A 16,317-nucleotide genomic window follows, 5' to 3' on the forward strand; every position below is an offset into this window, starting at 1 on the left:
TGCTTGTATCCACACATGTGGTTGCTTGCACCCGTATCAAGATACCACACCTTCTTCTTTTCGGGACCGTTCTCCTTACTCGCCAACAAAACAACATTATTATTTTCTGTTTCTTCCTTAGCAACAAAATTAGCATTTTCCTCCACCTTTTTTCTAGACCAGCACTCATTTGCATAGTGACCATATTTGCCACAATTGTAGCATTCAACATTATACTTACTTGGTCGGTCGCCTCTTCCACGACCACGTCTTCCACCATGTGAATTATTGAAGTTTCTTTCTTTGTTCTCGCCTCGTCCACGACCACGACCTCTACCGCAACTGAAGCTCTGACCTCTATGGCTGCCACGACCTTGACCTCTAACTCTATCAACATTGCTTGGTTTCTCTTCTTTTAGCGTGGCTCTCGCTTGCAGCGCTTCTTCTAACAATTCTTGCTTTTTTTTCCTTTTTCTTTGTTCGTGAGCCTCTAATGAACTTGTGAGATAGTCAATGGTCATCCCCTCCAAGTCTTTTGACTCTTCAATCGCACATACTACATTCTCAAAATCATCGGTCAAAGATCGTAGTATTTTCTCTACCACTCTTGCATTGTTTAGAATCTCGCCATTTCTTTTAAGTTGATTGATAACAGTTTGCACCCTCGTTATGTAGTCGGACACCCCTTCCGACTCCTTCATTTTCATCGCCTCAAGCTCGCCACATAGAGTTTGTAATCGAACTTGTTTTACTCGGTCGACACCTTTGTATGCCTTTTCTAAAATGTCCTATGCCTCCTTTGATCTTGTCACACCAGCGATCTTCTCAAAACCAGATTCATCAACTGCTTGAAAAAGGAGGTAAAGAGCAGTTTTATCTTTCATATGGGTTTCTTTCAATGCCCTAAATTGATTTGTTGTCAAAGTACCTGTTACATCTGTCTCTTCGTAGTCAATTTCAACTACTTCCCATGCGTCTTGTGCACCGAGCAAGACCTTCATTTGTATACTCCATTTATCATAGTTGTTCTTTGTAAGACGCGACAACGGAACCTGTCCAAACGATGTCACGCCGGAGCTCACCATAGCTCTGATACCACTTTGTTGGAGAATAGAGGTAACTTTATATAAGGGAAAGACTTTGTGAGAGAATTATTTGAGAGGAAGACTTATAATTCTTTTGATTTTTCTCTCTACTCCAAATACAAAACAACTAGAGTATTTATAGGTACAAGAATGACTTTTAAAATCCTAAATACATGAACCTAACATTGAACTTATACATTAGTCATTAACACCCTAACATTGAACTTGTGTATGAACATGAACTTGAACTTGTACATGAATCATGTATGAACATGAACTTATGCTATGAACATTGAACTTTGAATAGAAAATTAAGTTTAATTCAACAGTAATATGGTGTGACAATATGAGTGCTACTTCATTGGCAGCTAACTTTGTGTTTTATGGGAGGACAAAGCACATTGAGCTGGATGTGCATTTTATTTGTAAGCAAGTGGCTTCTAAATCTGTGGCAATGCAGTATGTGCCTTCACAACATCAGGTAGCTGATGTGTTTACTAAAGCATTGTCAGCTGCGAGATTTGAGTTACTCAGAGACAGACTTCGAGTAGTGATAATTACAGGAAAAGATGACAATGTAAAAGAATTTCTTTCTGAAACAGAAGCTGCTGGAGGAAATATTATAGAAATTCAGGTGAGCTGCAGGGAGGATTGTTTGTAAAGAAGTTGAGTTAGTCAAAATTAAGAGAGTTGTTTGTAACAAAATTTATTCATTTTTTGTTGCAATTCTAACTATGTCTTAGTTAGAATTGAGGGAGGATGTGAAAGAGCAAATTTTGGTTGTCGTAGCAGAAGCATAGTGGAGTTGTTGTGTTAGTGGTAGGGTTTTAACTTTAGTGATGCGGTGCGTTTTGGAGAGTTAAAAATACGATGTGTTTTGTAGAAGAAAAAAAATGAAAAGATGCCTCTGTTCTTCTTCTCTCGAGGAAAGCAGAAAAAGTTGTCTGATTTTCTTTGTCACTGTGAATAGATTTCCACATGGAGCTACTGTCGTTTTGGTTCTTCAGATATAAAAGTCAGGTCATTGTTGGATATTGTCTCCTATGAATGGCAAAGATTGAAGATTGACAGCGGTCAACAACTAGCAATTGTTTGACGGGAAATTTATTGTATAGAAGTTGCCTCGTGTATTTCTGAAATTGAAGAAAATAAAAAGGGAAGGTTTTCTCTCAAGTTTTTTTCTCTCAAATTTATTGTACACGCTAATGTAGCTATGCATGAAAATTATTCTTGCTTTTGCATGGCGTTGATTTTTTGCCTCTAGGAGATCAATATTTGATTCTTTGATGCAGTGTTTCTGAATGGGAAGTTTTGCAAGGACCCAAAATTGGCCAAAGCGGAGGATTTCTTCTTCACGGGCCTTAACATACCTGGAAACACATGATCTTGTGGGCTCAAATTTCACTACTGTAAACGTAGAACAAATTCCGGGACTCAACACTCTTGGCATATCGGCAGTCCGTATCGACTATGCACCATTTGGCCAAAACCCACCACACACTCACCCTCGTGCCACTGAAATACTGATAGTCGAAGAAGGAACTTTTTTGGTTGGTTTCGTCACATCTAATCCTAACAACAAACTTTTTACCAAAGTTCTAAACAAGGGTGATGTGTTCGCGTTCCCCGTTGGTGTCATTCACTTCCAATTCAATATCGGAAGAACAAATGCGGTTGCCTTTGCTGGTTTAAGCAACAAGAATCCTAGGGTTATCACAATAGCAAACAGAGCATTTGGGTCAGATCGTCCCATTAATCCAGATTTTCTTGACAGGGCCTTCCAATTGGACTTTAATGTGATGAAAAATCTTCGGTCCAAGTTTGGACTTTCTTAGTCAAATGTTGGCAAATGTTGCAGCGCTTTAAGGAGGCACATAATAAATTAAATAATGTTTGCCTATCTGATTGTCATAATCCTGAAAAATCATAAAACAAAAACCAGGTTACACATATTTATATAAATGTCTTTAGGTCTGAGTTAATGTGGCTTTTGTTTGACGATATGAAGTTGCAAAGTTGGAGTTAGTCTTCTTCTTCTGCTTCTTCTTTTTTCTCCTCTATCTATCCTCTCTTTCTGTTTCCAATAGACAGAATTCCGAGTTAAGTTCAAAATCAACCATACATAGTTGCAGATTAATTGCATTAGACTAAAATAATAAATTTATATCAAAATGTTCTTCATGGAGTTTTTCTGGGTTCTGGCTTGCATTTTTAAGTGTACCCTGTGCCTAACCTGGGCAAGCCCAGCTTGAGTTATTATTATTCTTACTAGGACGTTATAGAAGGTTATTATTATTTTTCTTTTAACGTCTTTGAATTACTACTTTAACTGTGGCAGAAATTTATGTTGCTTTTGTATTTCCTTCGGCGTAAAGTGTTTCTCCAAAGCAACATCTGGCTTTACCAAGTCCAGGGACAAAGTCAATATAGTGTAATTGCGTGCTCTCATTAGCAAATAATATCCACCAAGTAATGGCTACCTACTGCAACTCTAGCCACCTTTTACATCTTCAAACCAACCCGATACTCACACGCAATTGGTAATTTCCTCAAACGACGTTTACCATTTTTGTACACTTCTAGGAGTATAGACTCTTTCTTAATCATACCAAGTCATAATCAAGATGACTCTGAATTCAAAAGAAGATCAAAAAATGGGTTCCTGCAAGATTTCATTATAATGAAGAAGACAATTAAAAAAGAAGATTTGACTTGACAAGAAAAAACGAAGTCAAGGCAGAACGGAGTTGGTAGGTGTTTATTCTATTAATATTGACTATATCTGACTTTTTGTTAAACAGATATTGTTAGTTTCTTAACGGTTATTGCTTTTGTTTACTGAATTTCTTATGGTTACTAGTTATATTCTTATGCATACAAAGACGAGTTAGAAACTTTAAAAAGTTAATAAATTATCCTTAGGACAAACAACTCATACTTCAGGCCTAAATACCTTTTTTTAACTCCCCCTTTTTACTTTACCCTTACTTTATTTATATGTACCTCCAACCGCTTTCTATGTTTTTCTTGCTGATATAATTAAATTTGATTGCAGTTTGCTGTCTATTTCTTTCTCTTTTCTCCACTCTCTTCCCCTTCAGTTAAAATTTTCTTTGACATGAATGCATACATAAACTTACAGTTTTCAACACCAACAAACTAGTACAATAATACACCATTTTATGGAAATCGGAAATTATTCCTCATGAAGCTTGTTCACTTTCATCAAGGCTTAACGCATGAAGCTTCAGTTTCAATATTTCTGCTGTTCTGGACATGAGTTAATGAGAAGGCACCCCTTTAATTGAATTTCCATAAGTTACTATAAATACTTAATCACTAACAACAACCATTAATTAATTAAACAAACAATCATTTAATGAGCTCGCTATTTACATTATTTTATTAATTAATGTTAATGATCTTTTCCTTGATAGTCATTTATAATAATACCAAGTTAATAATACTAGAGTACAAATTCTTTAAACTCTTTCACAGAAATTGATGCAACATAAATTAAAGAGTAAATTTATATATAAACTCAATGAATGCTAATTAATATGGATGAATGATGTGACAATGAGAGCCTTGCGCAATATCAGCTTGCATGCAAGAGTTTATATAAGTAGTTTGTACATATTGCACCACTAGCAATAACCATTGGTATCTATCAATATTATAAAATTATTTAGGATAAAACCTTTATTACAATAATCAGTAACTATTTTTAAAATGATTTTTATAGTTTAATTAATTTGACTTAATCATGCAATAACCTAAAATAATCAATACTCGAATTCTCTCTCTTTTCTCAAAATGCATAATCAGTAACACTGTGCGGATTAGTCCTGCCGTATTGGAAATATATATTGGGTTTATAAGTGTAAAGATTAAAACTTATATTACAAAAAACCAATTGTTTTTGTAAAGTGTGGAGATTGAAACTCTTATTACACAAAACTTTTTTAATGGTTATTTCAAATAAATGTTTTAATTAGAATGGGTGTTATTAACACAAGTTTAACTATTAATGAACTGAATAGGATATCGGCCTGAATTAGTGTGAATGGCTCTTTTCTTTTTTAGTTGTTACATATTTAATCGTTTATAAAAATCAACATATCATTAGAAAATTATGTGTACATCTAACGTTAAAATATATCAACAAAACAAACTGCCAAAGATTAGCAAAATCAAAATATATCAAACAAGGTAAAGTCAGTGAAAAAGTCCAACCCATGTTTAGTCTCCATCCACACATGGAAAATTGGAAATAATTAGTCCAATAGTGTATTTTTAAAACCTAATATCTTCATTGATTTTTTACAATCTACAAAATCCTCTATTATTTGCTTCGTGAGGAGGATTTTAAAAGTGAAATCCTGTCAGACTTGCAATTTTAGGAAGTTAAAAAACAATTTTAATCAAGGTTTTCAAAACCGGACCGGGATAAAAACCGTTTTAAATACTTGTTTCGGTTGGACCGGTTGAACCGTTTAAACCGGTCGATTGGACCGTTTGGACCGGTTTTATGTAAAAACCTAAAAAAATTACTTTTAATTAGTAATTACATATATTTTATACAGTAAATTTTATATTGTGTGTAAAATATAAATTGTTTATATAAATTTATATTTGTTTATATAAATTGACCTATAATTTTAATAAACCAAGGATCACTGCTTTGTTTTAAATTTGAAAACAATACACGCATTCACTGTACAAAGTTTTCAAGAGCACATAAAAATATTTATTTAGTGTATATGAAATGCCAAATGACTATTTCCCACCCAATGTTTGATGTAAACATAATTTTCTATTTGTTAACTATCAAAAATTTAAATACTCACCTTATCTATTAAATTTCACTGTTAGTGTTAAGAATAAAATTATTATTTAATAAAGACATTAGAAAAATTATAAATTCATTACATTTTTCCTCAAATTTAAAAACTAACAATAAATGTGAGAAACCTACAATTCATCCTTCGATTACTGGAGAAGCGATAGGGGAAGAGAAAATAGTTATTTTTTAACTTTTGGATTATAGAAAAATTATTAGTTTTTAAATCTAAGAAAAAAATATAATGAATTTATGGTTTTTTAAATATTTTTATTAAATAACAATTTTATTCTTAATAATAATAAAAAATTTTAATAATAAATAAATATTTAAATTTTTGATAATTAATAAATGAAAAATTATACTTACATCAAACCTTGGGTGGAAAATGGTAATTTGGCCTATATGAAAATGACAAAGTTGGTTAGCGAAAATGGCAATGAGATAAAAATAGTGGAGTGGAGCAAAGCTTTTAGTTTCAACGTAACGCCAAAGCAGAATCTAAGCCGGGTCTGTATTGTCTGGGTCAACATAATATTTGATTTCTAGTCCCACTATGTTTTATTGTCCAATGAAGTAATTGGAAGCCGTTACGCCGTCGTCAGCCACTGTCTGAGCTGAAGAAGCCGTCGTCAAACGTTGCAAATATAGCAGTGAAACTGCTTATTTGTGAGCCCGCAAACCAACACACCTCGGCGGCAGCGTCGTCGTCGGCCATCGTCAACTCCCATTGTCTACAAGGAACAGGAAATTCGACCGTGAAATTCGTCGGCTGTAACAATTGAGATTGCGCTGCGTGCACTGCAAGGAAGAGGAAGAAAAACAGTGTTTATATATGAAGCTGTGAACCAGATTCTGCAGAACCGGGTTGGACCGCGATTCAGGAGAGACCCGGCGGTTCAACCGCGGTCCAATCCGATTTTTACACTAAAACGGTTTATCCTTCAACAGTGCTCGGCTACAGTGCCGGTTCACAGACCAACCAATTAGACCGGCCGGTCCGGTCCCGTTTTTAAAACCATGATTTTAATACCTAATTTCACGTACACGTTTTTGCCACTTTCAAACCTTGAAACAAGTACTTTGCATTTCATCTTAAAGTACGCATATTATAGTGACATTCTAAACTTCCATGTAATGGCTTTACCAATTCAATTAAGTATATTTGTTTATCTTCTTCATAATCAGATTATATTGCACGAGTAAAAACCTAACCCAATTACTCATTCAATATTTGAAACTTTTACTAATTAAATTAATACTAAAGGACTTTTCAACATTACCAGAAAGTGACGGACAACATATATAGTCATAAAGCATAGCTAAAGAAAAGATTTTAAGAGTCCAATGTATATTTTTTTCAAGTAATTTCTGCAGAATACCTGGTCCAAATGCATCATAGGGCTTTATTTATGCTAAATAATAATATAAAAATATTCATCTTTTTTCTTATATATGGCTTGATCAAGCCAGATATTGGAAAAAGATAAGAATTCTTCAAAAAAAAAGAGTCCAGATATTTTTCTTTCAATTTCATGGTTAATTACTCAATCCTGTACAATTTAATTTCCATAATTACCTCTCTTAAATTTTGACACTTTCAGTAAGGGGATTAATTTCCGTAATCAACAAGCACTTGATATATATGTTACACAAAAATGGTCAGAGATTTCATAAACAAATATCAGTACATCCGATGAAAAATTAGGATAAAAATAATTAGTACAAAAATATAATGGAGGACCATTTCCATGGATAAAATGTAGTGTTGATGCAAGCAATGAAGAAATTAAAATTTTAACATAATCAACAACAACTACAAACGAAGAGAAAGCCAATGAAGACTTACCAACTGGCTGGACTCTTTCTCATTTGCTTCGAGCAAGGGAAAACAATCGAGACTGATTCTATAATTTTCACTTATAAATAGAGAAGTTAGCCTTCAGCATTTCTCACCCCTCAACGAGTAAAATTACTTGAAGAATATATAGAGCGTGATCACAATGAAAGGTTTTCTACAAACTTTCGTTCTTTTGGCCTTGGCTTCCTCATTTGTCTCCGCATTTGACCCCAGTCCGCTTCAGGACATTTGTGTAGCCATCGATGAACCAAAGAACGCTGGTATATGCTCACTTCTCTTTCTGTATATAACTTCTCCTTTATGAAATTAACTGAGGGTTGACTCTTACTGATTTGATTGTCTTATGCAGTGTTTGTGAATGGGAAGTTTTGCAAGGACCCCAACCTCGCCAAAGCTGAGGACTTCTTCTTTTCAGTTAAAACGCCTGGAAATACAACCAATCCACTTGGTTCAAGTGTCACACCCTAAGTAGCACGGAAACGGAAACGCAGAAACACAGAAACGGAGAAACGGAAACGTCGAAACGCATTTTTTAAAAAATATAGGAAACGGAAACGTGGAAAAATGTATAAATATTAAAAATATTGGGGTTATTTATAAATACCAAATTTGTATAAGAAAATACAATACTTTGCATTTGAAAAAAATAAATAACACAACAATGGGACACTTTTTCCAATTCTTCCAAAAAGTATTTACAATCCAACGCTAACATGAATAAAATTTAAACCAGACAGCACTGATTTTGGAATGAATATTTTACTGTCCACTCTTTTCTTATTTTTTCCCTCTGCATATTTGAAACTTTTCTCTGGATTTTTCTCTTGTTCTTTTAACCTTCTTTTGATCTTCAAAATTCTGATAACAAGATGCATCACATGTTCCTTTAATAACTACTTGAGAAACTCTTTTTACCAAAGACTGATTCATATCTCTACAGTTTAATCGTCAAATTGAATATTGAAGACAAATATGAAGATTGCAGAAGAATATGAAGATTAAAGAATAACGTAACAGATTCGTCTGAGACTTTGAGCCGCCGGAGGTAGTGAGGAGTTAAGATGCAGCGCTGGAGTCGAAGTCGGAGACTGTGAGGAGCTAAGACATATGCTTGGGATGGAGAGATGTTAGGTTACTGGAAATTGAATGAAACTGGGAATGAGGAAGAAACATATTGCTTTGGGACGTTTCCTATGCTTGGGGATATGTCAAGAAATGCGTTTCGTATTTTTGCAAAGTAACCGAAACGGCCCCGAAACGTTTCGTACCGGTTTCGGGCCGTTTCGGAAACTGAAACGTTTCAGAAACTCGGGAACGCACTACACTGTGCGTTTCCGTGCTTCCTTGGTCACACCTGTGACAGTAGATCAAATTCCAGGACTTAACACTCTTGGCATCTCAGCTGCCCGCCTTGACTTTGCACCTTATGGCGAAGTCCCACCTCACACTCACCCTCGTGCCACTGAGATTCTTGTCGTCTTGGAGGGCACTCTTTTCGTTGGGTTCGTCACTTCCGATCCCAACCATACATTTATAAGCAAAGTTCTTAACCCGGGTGATGTGTTCGTCTTCCCCATTGGTCTCATTCACTTCCAAGTCAATATCGGAAAAACAAATGCTGTCGCTTTCTCTGGTTTGAGTAGTCAGAACCCGGGTGTGATTACCATTGCCAGTGCTGTGTTTGGATCAAATCCTCCGATTAATCCAGATTTTCTTGCCAAGGCCTTCAAGTTGGATGTGAAAGTGGTGAAAGATCTTGAGGCAAAATTTAAGATGGATAATTAGATAAATGTGTCAAATGCAGTGAATTAGCTTCTGTTGTTTGAATAACGTTTGCTTGTTTTGTTATTACAATGGTGTAATAAAGTGGTTACACGTTTACATGTGTCTCCACTCACTTAATTTTATCAGTTGCTGATATAATGTTGTATTTATCTTTCTTCACTCTTCTCTATTCTTTATCATAAATATATTTATGATATATAGTATTGATACATTCTTTATGATGTAAAAATAAAATATAATTGATCAAATGAATCTAATAATTTCAAGACTTCCTCCACGAATTTTCTGTGCACTAGTATATCACTTAAAGTTTCTCATTGTTATAAGTTGAGTTAAAGATATCATAAAAATAGAAGGGTTTTCTATGCTCTAGGAAAATTCTTAAGATAGATTAGAACGATATTGAGACACAAAGATGATTACAATCTTTAGTTGACTCAAACTAAGTACATACTTGTTGAAGAAAACTACTTTGCGTAAAGCAAATCCTTATATGACATGCATAGTTTCAAATTGCAAGAGTACGCAATTAATGAAAATGAATCTTTTGTTGATCCTACTCTTTATAGGAGAACTATTGACTGGTGCCTTGCAATATGTAACAATCACAAGAGTAGTTTTTGCTTACTTTGCGAACAAGCTCAATCACTACATGAAAGCTCCCACTTGCAAGCATGTAAAAGGCTGCTCAAGTTTCTCATGAGCATGACATTTCTTTCCATTCACTTTTACTTTGTAATAATCAATCTACTTTCAACATAGTTAGCTTTTTTTAAAGAAAACTTGCGTTCGACATATTGACATCGATGTACACTTTATTTGTAAGTTGGCTGCTCGTGAGATTCTTTGTCGTAGGCATGTCCCTACAACTTCAGGATGCAAATATATCTACCAATGGACTATCACGCGAGCACTTTCCTTCTGGCTCTAATTGCAACACCATATGAGCTCCAGCTGCATCTGCAATTCGTTATTTAGTTATATTTGAACTCTAATCAACTATCTTTTCTTCCAGCTGGATCGTAACAAGGTTATCTTATTTTATTTCAATTATCTTTCCCTTAAGCACTTGTTTCCAATTTAATCAAGAGGTCTTATAAAATTTGCTTCCAAAACAACTATTTGTTTCCTATTCAATTACGGAGTTTGTAGAACTTGATATCCAAGAAATCCTGTTTTTAAATTTATCAGAGGCACCCTTATTTGTTTTCTCTTCGATCTTCTGCCAAACCATCTCTCCGAGAAAACAAACACTTTCATCATCAAACAAAACCACAATCCCTCTTTCTTAGAGCCAGAATGCTTAGCGATCTTTTCATATTAGCGGCTGTAAAGGCCAAAGATGCGGCCGAAGAGTTCTTCAAACTCAACAACATAGATATGGCGATCAGGTCTCTCACAGCGGCCAAAGAGTTCAATCCGGAATTACCAAACATCGATGAGTAATTCATGGCTTATAAAGTGCACGAAATGGCTGCCAAGAAAAGCACCTGGTACGAGTTTCTTTCTTTGAGTGACGTCCAGGTAGATTCAACCGTGATCAAGAAACAATACATGAAAATGGCTCTTAAGTTGCACCCGGACAAGAATCATTCTGTATCTGCAGAGGGGGCTTTCTTACTCATTCAATCTGCTTTCGAAGTTTTGATAGATCCTGCAAAAGGACAAGTCTACGATAGTAGCTTGTGCTCCAAGAAACGACCTCATATGTCACCGCACACCGCTTCTGGTTCTTCTAAATATTCTAAACCGTCAAAGCCTACAAGTGAAGAAGCGAACTCCAGTCAGTCTCGGCCTCGAGAGGCGGCTGATCGTTCTTCATCTGGATTTGGAAGAACATTTTCATCTGAGTTCGGAAGCACAAAGACCAAAGAAACTTGCAGTTGCCGTGGAGGGTGCAATTTACGAAACGTCAGAATTAAAATGGTTCTCGAAGCTAACGGGACCAGAAAGATTGTTGTTTCTCGTAATGGTGAAGTTATAATTCAAACCCCTTTGGCTTTGTAATGGACTTTGATTAATGTAATTCAGTATTATGTAATGGAATTCAATTCATTGAAAACTCTCACCGTAATCATTGGAGAAATTTTACTCTATCATCTTTTTCCAGTTTTATTTTATGTTTTATATACCTAAACTAATAACCATATTACAAGTTTTAAGGTAATTTTTAGCTGTGGAAGAAACTCTTCAGTGAATAATATATTCTATGATTTTCTATGGACATATAATGTGTTGAGGATACTCTTCCAGTTGGTTGCAACACCGATAACACACTTGTCTCCAAAGTTCTAATAAGGCTGATGTGTATGTGTTTCCCAATATTGGTCTGTTTCACTTTGAATTCAACGTCGGAAAGACAGATGCTATTGCCCTTGCCGCCATTGATCCTAGTTTTCTTGCTGGGGCCTTCCAGTTGGAAAAAATTGTTGTGAAAGGTCTTCAGGCAAAGTTCTGTATGAATGGCATTAAATCTAGAAATATGTAGGTGAATTCATTGAATCAGCTTCTAATTTTTTGAATAAATTTTCCAATGATCTCCTAATTATCATTGTAGTTGTGATTCTATAGTCAATTAATTAACTGATCAAAGACGTTGCACGCATGCCTATATGTACCTCAATAGTCGAAACTAACTATAAACTTTCTATTTCTAACTCTCTACGCGCCCCTGCTACCTCTCTCTCGCTAACAAATAATGCTCAAAATTATATTAGTTTTTCAACTGTTTGTGTTTTACTGCTTTTGTTTGGAAAATTAATTAAAATAGACACGAAATTTTTCGTTTAAATCTTTTTTGGTAAACTCTAAGTGATCTTATTTTTTTAAGTAAATTTAATTTTTATTCTAATAATACCCTTTACCTTATTATTTTATATTCGAAATAGTTTTTTCTGGACAGTCTTCTTTTTCTCCTATGTCATCATATTGAGTATACAGATTAATTTTTGTGTAATTATTGATATTTACGAATCGAAAGCAGATTAATTTCTAATGTAAAAGTTGATATTTATAAATAGTAATAAAATGATGAACATAACTACACAGAGTGCATGTGGGTGCTAAAGGGTGCAAGTGGGTGTGCGCGGGTACGAAAGTGTGTGAGCGAGTGAGAAAAGATGCGAGCAGGTGCCAAGGGATTTTAGCAAACTCCAGGAGTGGATTTTTTAGAAACTTTTAGGCTAGTGGTAAAGGCAACAATAGTAAAAGTTATGCTCGCCTTGGCAATGTTTTTTTATCAGAGAGTTCACCAATTTGATATCAACAATACTTTTCTAGTGGGAATTTGCAAGAGGAGGTGTTTATGACTCAACTAAAAAGGGTTTGAAGACAAGCTAAGACCCGGTTTTGTTTGCAAATTGTAGAAGGCATTATGTGATCTAAAACAGGTCCCAAGAGCTTGGTATGACAAGCTAAAACAGATGTTAATAATTAAAGGTTTCAAGAACTCATCAGCTGATTCTAGTTTATTTGTTTTTAAACAAGGCACATCAGTAGTATATGTACTCATATACGTTGATGACATATTGCTCACAAGGTTGGATTCTAATTTTATTAGAAGGCTAATAACTGATCTGAATGATAAATTTGCACTGAAAGATATGGGTGAATTGGATTTTTTCTTGGGTCTGGACGCAAAGAGAAGTCAAAAAGGTTTGCTACTGAGCCAAACAAAATATGCTTCTGATCTCTTGCATAGGGTGAACATGCAGGATTGCAAATTTGTTTCCACACCAATGGTCATAGGTAGTAAATTGTTTCCTGGAGATAGTCCTGTATTTGATAAGCCAATGATGAATAGAAGTGTTCTTGGTGCACTGCAATATCTGACCCTTACTAGACCTGATCTTTCTTATGCAATAAATAAGCTAAGTCAGTTCTTGAATGAGCCAACACAACTTCAATGGCAGGCAATAAAAAGAGCGTTGTGATATATTCAAGGAACACTAAAGTATGGCTTGATGTTTATGCCTTCCTCGATATTGAATTTGGAGGTTTTTTTAGATGCAGATTGGGCTGGAAACTTGGAGGAAAGAAGATCCACAAGTGGGTATTGCATTTACCTTAGAGGTACTCTAGTTTAGTAGAGCTCTAAAAAGCAACGAATGGTGGCTCTTGTTGTTTTTATTCAGCAAAATTCACTCAAGCTTAATTCAATAAACAGAGACAGAAAACAGAAGCTATTAAAGTATATTTTCGAAGTGAAATTTTAAAAGAGAGAGCTTGATATATATTTTTGATGAACTAAAAGATTACATGTACAAGCTTTAGAGAAATCCTTTTATATTGAGATGAGTACATTGAGACCATACTTTATTGCAAAAAGAATTCTTAATTGATGGATCACCATACATTTCATCACCAACTATACCTAATCTAGTTGGACTTTAGTTTAAACCAAAAAATGTTTTCGTTCAAAACAAAGTCAACTAACTAACACTCCTCCTTTGAGATTGTTTTTAAGACACCAAGTTTCAGCCTCAAATTTTCAAATTGAGGTTTGGGAAGAGCCTTGGTCATTATGTCTGCTAACTGATTTGATGAGTTGCAATGTTCCAAAACAATTTCTCCCATTTTGGCAACTTCTCTTATGGCATGATATTTAACATTAATATGTTAGTTCTTCCATGTTGAATTGGATTTTTGGAGATGGCTATGACAACTTTGTTATCAACATAGATTGTCACTCCTTTGTCCATGGACTGATCTAGATCAGTTAATAGTTTTTTTAGCCATATAGCCTGATTGCTTGTTGCTGCTAGTGCCACATATTCTGCTTCGACAGTTGACTGTGCTACAATATCCTGTTTCTTTGAATTCCAATAGAAAATGGTTTCACCAAATGAAAAACAAAAACCTAAAGTGCTTTTGTAGTCATCATTGCTGCCAGCCCAGTCACTGTCTGAATATCCAACTAGATTTCTGCTTTGATGGTTTGAAAACCATAAGCTATAGTTGAAAATACCTTTGACACACCTTAGTATCCTTTTTGCTGCACTCTAGTGAAGATTGCTTAGTTCCTGCATAAATCTGGATAGCAATGAAGTGGCATGCATGATGTCTGGTCTACTTGTACAAAGGTATAACAAGCAGCCTATAAGTCTTCTAAATTTGGTTGCATCAGTCTTTTCTGCTTCATCATTCTTCATTAATTTTTCATTCACTGCTAAGGGAGTAGAAACTTCCTTACATTCATTCATATGAAACTTCCATATTAAGTCTCTAGAATATTTGCTTTATGACACAAAAATCCCATTAGACTTTTGAAGAATTTCTAAGCCCAAGAAATACTTCATCTCACCCAAGTCAGACATATCAAACTCCTTCTGCATTTCTTGCTTGAATTTTTGAATTAAAAGCAAATCTCCTCCTGTCACTAGGAGATCATCAACATACAAGGACACAATTATTTTTACTTCACCATTGATCCTTTTAAAATACAAGGTGACTTCATTTTGGCTGCAGAAAAAACCTTGTTGCAGTAGATAAGTATGAATTCTAACATACCAAGCTTTAGGGGCTTGCTTAAGTCCATATAAAGCTTTATGAAACTTATATACATGATCCTCTTTGCCTTGAATTTTAAAGCCTTCAGGTTGATCTATGTATATTTCTTCTTCCAACAGGTCATTTAAGAATGCTGACTTTATATCTAAATGATACAACTTCCATCCATGTTTGGCAGACAAAGCAATCAAGAGTTTTATAGTATCATACCTTGCAACAGGAGAGAAAGTGTCAGAAAAATCTGTTCCAGGTTACTGTTGAGATCCTTTAACTACAAGTCTTGCTTTGAGCTTGTTGACTATGCCATTAGGATTCAACTTGGTTCTAAAGACCCATTTAACACTAATGATTTTATGGTTAGCTGGTTTTTGAACTAAACTCCAGGTATAGTTTTTTGTAATCATATTGAGTTCTTCCTTCATGGCTTTTATCCAGGCCTGATTGCAGAAAGCTTCTTCATAGGTTTCTGGTTCAGTTAACCCCAAATTGCATCTTTCATAAATATCATCAAATGATCTTATTCTAGACTCTAGAATTTCTTCCTCATCATCACTTATGTCAAAAGAATTTGATAGTTCCATGATCGGTCTTGGCTTGACACTTATATCAGATAGATTTTCAAACTTTTCTTCCCAATTCAAACCTCCATATTCATCAAACTTTACATCCCTGCTAACCTAGATGGTTTTGGTTTGAGGATTGTAAACTATATAGCCTTTAGAAACAGGGCTATAGCCTATGAATATTCCCATTTCAGCTTTGGTGTCAAGCTTGTTCCTTTTTTCTTTTGGAATAGAAACATAACAAAGGCTTCCAAATACTTTCAGATGATCCACTAAAGGTATCCTCTCATGCCAAGCTTGATAAGGTGTTGAATGTTTTAAGGCTCTTATTGGAAGCAAGTTTAACAAATAGATGACATTGTTAGTAGCTTCTGCCCAAAACACCTTGGGTAATTTCTTCTCAAATAGCAGACATCTAGTCATGTCCAAGACTGATCTGTTCTTTCTCTTACTCACTCCATTTTGCTAAGGAGTGTAAGGAGTTGTTAATTGATGGATGATTCATTCAGAGTTATAAAAATTAGTAAACAACTTGGAGGAATATTCGACACCATTATTTGTTCTAAACCTTTTTAATTTGTAGGCTGATTGAGTTTCAGCTTCAGTTTTGAACCTTTTAAAAGTTTCAAAAACTTCTGTCTTTTGTTTCAGAAAATAACCCTAACAAAGCCTGGTCATATCATCAATGAACAA

At 34.8% G+C, this 16,317-nt stretch overlaps 3 protein-coding genes and 1 pseudogene across 3 annotated transcripts; all 4 read left to right on the forward strand.

The window, feature by feature from the left end:
- The first annotated feature begins 1,410 nt into the window (after positions 1–1,410).
- On the forward strand, positions 1,411–2,899 carry LOC123208698 (annotated as a pseudogene).
- A 4,896-nt stretch (positions 2,900–7,795) lies between these two features.
- Positions 7,796–9,699, forward strand: LOC123206534 (germin-like protein subfamily 1 member 17). Its single transcript, XM_044623763.1, has 3 exons — positions 7,796–8,028; positions 8,118–8,224; positions 9,116–9,699. Exons 1-3 carry the CDS (start codon positions 7,911–7,913, stop codon positions 9,551–9,553), a joined length of 663 nt encoding a protein of 220 aa, XP_044479698.1. The 5' UTR covers positions 7,796–7,910; the 3' UTR covers positions 9,554–9,699.
- A 1,324-nt stretch (positions 9,700–11,023) lies between these two features.
- LOC123208699 (uncharacterized J domain-containing protein C17A3.05c-like) lies at positions 11,024–11,560 on the forward strand. The gene has a single exon (XM_044626219.1). It carries the CDS (start codon positions 11,024–11,026, stop codon positions 11,558–11,560), a length of 537 nt encoding a protein of 178 aa, XP_044482154.1.
- Positions 11,561–12,975: 1,415 nt separating this feature from the next.
- On the forward strand, positions 12,976–13,485 carry LOC123208700 (uncharacterized mitochondrial protein AtMg00810). The gene has a single exon (XM_044626220.1). The coding sequence runs from the start codon at positions 12,976–12,978 to the stop codon at positions 13,483–13,485; it is 510 nt and encodes a 169-aa protein (XP_044482155.1).
- The last annotated feature ends 2,832 nt before the right edge of the window (positions 13,486–16,317 follow it).

Source organism: Mangifera indica, chromosome 2, assembly GCF_011075055.1.
Source record: "Mangifera indica cultivar Alphonso chromosome 2, CATAS_Mindica_2.1, whole genome shotgun sequence".
NCBI classification, from domain to species: domain Eukaryota; kingdom Viridiplantae; phylum Streptophyta; class Magnoliopsida; order Sapindales; family Anacardiaceae; genus Mangifera; species Mangifera indica.